This window comes from Cucumis sativus, chromosome 1, assembly GCF_000004075.3.
Source record: "Cucumis sativus cultivar 9930 chromosome 1, Cucumber_9930_V3, whole genome shotgun sequence".
Taxonomy (NCBI): Eukaryota; Viridiplantae; Streptophyta; class Magnoliopsida; order Cucurbitales; family Cucurbitaceae; genus Cucumis; species Cucumis sativus.
In genome coordinates, this window is record NC_026655.2 from 21,285,635 (window position 1) to 21,293,335 (window position 7,701).

Sequence of the window (7,701 nt, forward strand, 5' to 3'; positions counted from 1 at the left end):
AGAAAATGGAGATCTCTCGACACACAAAAGTGTTGGGAGATATATGAAAAAGCATCGCTAAATGATTTTTTGATGCATAAATTCGCGTCGGAATTGAAGTTCGAAAAAATTAGTCGGAAAATCCTCTATTTTTTAAAAAACAAAATACTGCAACCTAGATGAAGCCCTTAATGTAAAATGAATGAAAAATTAGAAGAAAACAAATGGAAAAATATCAAAATTAATAGAATAAATTGAGAAGAGTAACACACATCTTTAATATTTTTTTCTCAACCTCAAACCAAAATAAAAAAATAAAAATAAAAACAAAGATTTACCAACGAGGGGCAGACGACAACGACAATAGAGAGGCAGCGACAGACGACGACGACAAGGAAAAGGCACACAAGAGAAGGCCTTGACAATCACAAAAACATACCTATTTAGTAAAAAAAAAATTCAAACTCAACCCAAAACAAAGAAAAGAAACAAACACTTGCCAACGAGGGATGGACGACGAATCACAAGAGTTGACAGCGATGACAAGCGATGGATGGTGGAAGGCGAGCTGTGGTTGACCTTCTTCCTCTTTCAGCCTTCATTTTTCTCCCTCGTTTTTGGTCTCCCTTTCCCTCATTTTTTGCTAATGCACAAATTTGTTTTACAGATCTGAAAATTGTATTTAAAAGAGAACGCCCGACGCATGATTAAACACATCGGAAATGTGTTGGACATTCTCGACGTTCATTACATACGACATTGAAAGAAGTTAAATATATTAAAAAAATTATAAACATCTCTCGATGTCATGCACGATGGTGTCAGAAGTTAAATATATTAAAAAAATTCTAAACCTTTCTCGACGCCATGCATAATGGTGTCAGAAGAAGTTAAATATATTTTAAAATTTTATAAACTTTTTTCGACCCATGCATAACAATGTCAAGAGAAGCTTGTAAATTTTTTTATTATTAAATTACCTTATACCGATGTCGCCTTATGTAGCGTTGGAATTGTCAACATTTCCCAATAGAGCTTCTACAGTGTTGGGAGAAGCTTTTTCTCCTGACGTCCGTATTGTGCGTTGAAAAATACATATTTTCTAGTAGTATTGATACTTAACTGTAATGTAATTGATATTACTTGGTAATGATGCATGCACTTGATAATGATTAATTAATCAAACATTTACTCGTTGACAATGCTAATTATAAACATGTTACATATGATTGATTTACTATAATGATATACTTGACTAATGTATTGCTGATAAACTTAGATATTGTTGTTGCACTCTTTTATAATGTTGATACACCGGTTGGTATACCGTTAATACACTTAATAAGGATACACTTGGATGAGTTGGTTGATATGTTTTTGAATGATGCATTATTTATATTTATAAGAAATAATTAACTAAACCTAAACTTCTTCTTCTTCACATGCAATAGACCCCCCGCCCCTACATCTCTCTTTCACCAACCAAACACTGCTTTAAATCATCTACTGTCGGCCATCGCTCTACCTCTCTATAACTTACCTTCATCAACTGGATTACGTTACGTGTCTAGTCACATATCAAATATTAACTTAGACAATTAATAAATTTTAGTAGATTGCAATTAGTATCTTTATGTTACATCTACATATATCATTGCTAGATATTTTTTTAAAAATACTCTTATAGTCTAGTTTCGTTGGAATTTGATTTATTGCTGTATCCATTCATATGATTTTTATCTACATCCATATTTTATATAGACGATAAACAATAAATTCATACCATTATAAAAGAATTTTGTTCAGCTGAGTAGCTAAACTTGGTTGGAAGTCTATTTGAAAGATTAGATATGTATAGGATAGTTAGATGTAATAAATTAATGATTGGAAATGTAATGTATTTATGTAATTGTGATGAAAGTAGAAAAGAAAGAAGAAAGAAGAAAGAAGAAAGAAAGAATGCATGTGGGTGGGGAGAGAAAGAGAGGTGTGTGGAGGGGTCTTGGAATTCTGCGCCCACCTTTGATTGCTGGTCTTCGTACGTACCCACAACAGCAACCACTCCTCTTTTATGTCTTTCTTTTCTCTTTGTCACCCCATTTCCACACACACATCTTTACAATCATATAATTTCCCTCTCTCTTTCTTTCTCTCTCTCTCTCTCTCATTTTATCAATTTCATTTCTTTTTCTCTTGGTTTGTGTGAAAGTTATGTATGGATTATGATAAATGTTATTCTCTCACCTTATTTTCAAATTCTTTTCCCATATTTCCTTATAAATTACCACATAAAAAACATAAACTCATTTGGTTGGTTGAGAACTTTCTTCCTTATATTCATTCTATATTGAATGAAAAAAAAAATTAAAACACCTTCATTTGTATCGAAATAAGTGTCATAGAATGAATTTTCCATCACCCATGGCTTAAGCTTTTGAAATGATGGGTTATTGTGAGAATATTTTATGTTTGAATTTGTGTATTTAATTATGTCACTACTTTTGCAAATATTAGAGTAAGATTGTTGGTAAAGATTCTCTCCTACTAAATTTTTTTACATTAGATTATGTGGCATCTTCTCTTTTACTGGTAACTAGAAGTTTTAGAGTTATGCACGGAGGAGAGGACAATATTGTTTCAACATGCATCGACCTAATCCTCTAAATCCTATGGAACCTATATGACTTGAGAGGAATAAATCATATTATCAAGTTCATATAAGAGTCGCAACCACGCACCATCATATATGTTGGGGAATGATTATAGGAATACTAGAAATGCAAACAAAATTCTACATCCGTTAGGATAGAGAGGTGATCATGAATATATATAAATGAGAACAACTATCTTCATAGGTACGATGTTTCTTTGGATGGTACCAAAAGTAGAGTGTATACTAAAAGTGAACAATATCATACAATTTTAGAGTTATTGGAGGGAGTGGTTTCTTTTGCTGCTCCTTCGTCTACAAAATCTTCTTTATTTCTCAATGTTAGTTCCTCTTTTCGTTGGGCTAAGTTGACATTTTATTTTGTAATTCCCTCTCCATTCATTCTTTCAATACATCAATAATGTATCTTTTTTTCTTTATAAAAGAAAAAGACTCAGTCCCTTGAATAAGTAAATGGAAAGTCCTTGCTGATTGCTCTCACTTAGTATACGAAGAGTATTAAAGTATTGTTATAATTAGCTAGATTGATGGAAGATTTTTGACTGTATACGAGAAATGACCATTTTGAAGAATCCCATTTGTCAAGGGGAAATTTTAGAAATTTCTCCTCTCTCTCGAGTCAAGGGACAGGAAAGCAATGGTACCTTCTCTCTCTCAACCTTTTATTACAAAACATAGCATAAAATAATTACTCTTCTTAGTCATGCGACAGCAACAAAAGAAAAGAAGAGGCAGAGCAGAACAATTGTTTCCTCTTAATTGTCTAATATGTTTTAAACTCGTAGAGGTAAAGTCTTGTTAATCTCCAATACCAATGTGTTGAGATCGATCTATTATTTGATACTTCAAATGATAAAGTACGGATCTCATTAATCTAAGTTATATTCGTAAATATGCTAGTACAATTTGAGCCCAACACACACCTCTCTGACTACCTACAATGCCTTAGCAATTTGGAATATGATATTTAATTTCATTTTAATAATAAAATGTTCTCTCCTCTTAATTGTCAACATAGGTAATTTTTTCTACCTTTTTAGTATTCTTTGTTTGTCAATTTCATAACGTTTCCGTTATATGGACACAACAAAAAAGAGTAACCAACTCCAAGTTAGTTTGGATTTTATACGCATACAAATCAACTATAAAAACAAGAAACAAAAAATGTTCTGGAAACATTAAATTGGATGTTCTTAGTTTTTTAGTTTGGTTCTTGGCGTTTTCTTTAGATTGTTGTCTTCATAACATCCGTACCTGTACACTCATATTCTCACATTCATCATTTTTATTATGACCATATCATTGTCTTTAACTTTGTCCTTTTATTTTTCTCTATCATGAACACACACATGCACATATAGATGTTTCAAAGTTTTGACGAAAAATATGAACCAATCAATAAAAGCATTTGACCATGTGGGTAGGAACACCATTATCTGTTAAAGCTACCCTTCATGGCTTATCCTACTTTTTCGTTTTTTAATATCATGGATATGATATGTGATCTTTCGATTGATTGAGTATATATTACTAACTTTGGTAAATGTATTTTTTTGTTATTTTTCTCTTGTGAACGTTACTAATACATTGTTAGCGAACCACGTAAATTTATATATCTATCGTTTTTTTTTAATTTGTGAGGTGAGTATCATACTCTTTGAAGATAAAAGCCACCAATAATAAGAGGTGTGTTGAAAGGACTTGTAGGGATCAAATGAAGTGTTTCAACAGTTTTCTCTTCAAAATCAGAGCTGTGCATTAAAAGGTGTGTCATTGAGAATAATGTACTGAAACTTTGGGTCTGATCAAATCTTATTCTATATACTTTTATTTCAATCTTTATTATGCTCACGTCAATCTTAATTTACTTTTACTATAAATATATTAAAGTAAATGACCAACATCAATATTAATACACACAGTTCAGATTCTTATATAACGTATAGATTTTTCCATAATTTGTATGCTGTAAACTTACATTACTTTAATGTATAGAACTCCTATATCATCAAACTTTTTACATCAGTGTTTAGTTTATATGGAGTTTTAGAAAAAAATGAGGTTAGTTTTTTGTGAAATCTTAATTAGTAGTATATTAATTTTTTTTTGAAGTATATATAAGATTTAAATAGATGAGTGTAAATTAGGGTTTATAGAAAAATTCACTTGAACTCCTAAGGTATACTAATTAGCTAAAACCTAGTTAGATATATATATAATTTAGTTAATTAGATCAATGAAAAATATGTGTTACTCTCAACTTTGTCAGTGTGCTTGAATCTAGTACACATATATACAATAATGCAAATATATTGTTAAAATGTTAAATCAAATGCAAGTGTTGTTTACATCAATCAATTTAGAAGAATTTAATTAGAAACCATAAAGATATGTTATGAATTCAATTAAAACAACACTTTTTAAAATATAGATTCAAAAGTGCTACCAAATCCATGCAAATTATTCAAGACAAAATGAATATATAATATATCAATATAATTAGACAAGAACAGGGACTTTCTTTCTTTTTTTGGATATTATTACTCTTCAAGATTTAATAAAAAAAATGGTAAATAAAACTAAATCCCATGGTCCTAATTAACCATTTCGCATTCCATTTTATACACAAATAAAAAACAATACTCTTCCATTTAAATCCAACAAACATTAGCAAATCATAGTCACACACATTCTGAAAAAGAAATTGAAATGGAAAAAAAAAAACCAATATTTCTACAAAGCACAATCTTTTTGTATAAGATAAAAAAGATAAAGAGAAGAGAGCACAAACTATCTACCATGGAGATTCAGTTTCTGAGTGTTGATCAAAGAGGCTGAAGAGAGGTAGAAGAGTGCCTGGATATTTTGTGTTATAATATATGATTAATTTCTATAAAGCCTAAGTAGCTTAATTAATAAGAGATTTAATTGATCAAGTGAGGGTTTTTACTTTTTTTTTTTTTTAATTTGTTCAACTTAATTAATAAATTTGCATTAAATCACTTGACCATTTAAATCTTGGTAATAATTAAGTTGATATATATATAAATCAAACTTACTACAAAGATGTGAGCTGAGAGATGCCATTTTGAAGATGATGATCTGATCAATTTGGGGCTTTTAATGATTGAAGTCACAAGAAATATGGCCACTTGAAGTAGAACTGATAGCTGAAAGATCTGTCCAACCATTTGATCCATTGCTCCAAAATTGATTGTTTTCAGAATTATTGATACCCAAATTTGATGATTTCAACAAATTCAGTACTTGGGTTTCTTCAATCTTCACTGGAGGCAAATGGGTTCCCCTTGAAATTGGTGTTAGGATTGAATTTGTTGTGTTGTTTTCATCGCCGTCGCCGCCGCTAATTTGAAACGGGTACAAACCTGGCTGGGTTTCTAGGCCACCTGAGAGAGGAAAGTTTTGGGAACTCCGCCACGGATGATGATTCAGAAGGGCACCGTTACCAATAATGTTAGTTTGAGTCTGGATCTCGTTGAAATTCAACCCTAGACCCGATGTTCCGAATCGAGAAAAATTATTCAATGAAGCCATGAAGGAAAGGTGAGGGTGTTGAGGCTGTAAATGACCAATAAGATTCTCAGCACTACTATGCAAGGGAATTGTAGTAGTGGTAGGAGAGTTTGAATGGTTATTCATCACTTGACTTTCATTTCCACCCGCCATCGTCGCAGCCACTGTTGGAGACTTCGATCGTCTAGTTTTATTCTTCTTATTCCTCCGACAACCACCCCCAACCGGGACGTTCCTTAGGGCACCCCCACGAGTCCAATATCGACGGCAACTCTTACAAAAGTGGCGAGGCTGCGAGAGACTATAGTTATTAAAATAACAAAACTTCGTATTGGTAGAATCACATCGAGGACACTTTAGCGCCGTCTCTGGTAGTGGTACGTTAGCCATCCGAGCTCGGTCCGCCATCGAACCACGCCGGATCGAGCCAACACCAACACCCACACCGACATGAGATGATGGTGCGGACGAGAGTTGTTGAGTTGGCAATGAAAGAAGGTGTTGATGTTGAGGAGATCCATTACTATTACTTATCTGAGGATGATGATGATGATTTGATTGCTGCAAAAACCAAAAGAGAAAGGAAAAAAAAAGTAAAACCCCAATTAAGAAAATTGTTTGGGATATAGAAGGATATTCAAGAGGAGATTACAAAAGAAGAGAATAGAGAATAATTCTTTGTATAAATAAGTGAAGAACAAGGGAAGAAGAAAAGCTCTTATTATTATTACCTGATGATGCCAATTGGGAGGAGGATCTAAATAGATTGGAACAGAAGAGAAATCCATGGGAGAAGGGATTGATATCTTTTTATAAAGCAAATTTTTTTTTTTTTGATGTGTCTTTAGGAAAAACCAAGGTGGAGAATCGCATGCACTTGGGGAATACCAGAGCCAAAAACACACAAAAGAAAAGAAAAAGAAAAGAGAAAAAGAGAAAAAAAAAAAAATAAAGGCAAAGGCAAAGGGAAAAGATGAAGGGAAGGGAAGAAGAGAAGGCGAGAATTAAAGCTATGGTGTGGAAGCTTTTGTTTAACTTTGCTCTCTTATTCTCTCTTTCATTCTCTCTTCCTTATCTTTTTGTTTTATTATATTTTTTAGGGTTTTAGTGGAAGGAGCTTCCTTCACTTATAAGCTTCTATTCTTTTGAGCTGTGTATTGTGTGGCTAAGAGGTTCAAAAGGGGAAGATGGGGAATATAGTGCCCTCCCATCTCATGCATTATATTTTTTTAAAAAAATATTATTATGTCTATTACCTCAACATACATGTAAACGTTTTTCTCGGTCTCGTCTTGATATTTTCAATAAATCTTACTTTTTCTTTTTAGTTACTTTAAGTTAATTAACTTTCTCTAAAATGATCAAATACTAGAGATCAAGAGATTCACAGGTGAACTCGAATATCTTAACTAGGTTAACTCTTCCTTAGCACCTTCATCATTTTCCCATCTAAAAAGGATGCATGTTTGATAACAAACAAAGAAACATAGGTTTTGAAAATAAGTTTAGGGTTAACT

General features: G+C 32.3%; 1 protein-coding gene across 2 annotated transcripts; it reads right to left on the reverse strand.

The window, feature by feature from the left end:
• Positions 1-5,224: 5,224 nt before the first annotated feature.
• Positions 5,225-7,298, reverse strand: LOC101218334 (dof zinc finger protein DOF3.6). 2 transcript variants are annotated; one of them, XR_969913.2, is made up of 3 exons: positions 6,916-7,298; positions 5,710-6,745; positions 5,225-5,506 (listed from the first exon to the last, which is right to left on the reverse strand). XR_969913.2 is itself a non-coding variant. In XM_004150137.3 (2 exons), exons 1-2 carry the CDS (start codon positions 6,970-6,972, stop codon positions 5,771-5,773), a joined length of 1,032 nt encoding a protein of 343 aa, XP_004150185.1. In that variant the 5' UTR covers positions 6,973-7,297; the 3' UTR covers positions 5,225-5,770. The 2 variants fall into 2 exon arrangements, 1 of the variants encoding a protein (XP_004150185.1); XM_004150137.3 differs by having other exon boundaries at positions 5,225-6,745; positions 6,916-7,297.
• Positions 7,299-7,701: the final 403 nt, after the last annotated feature.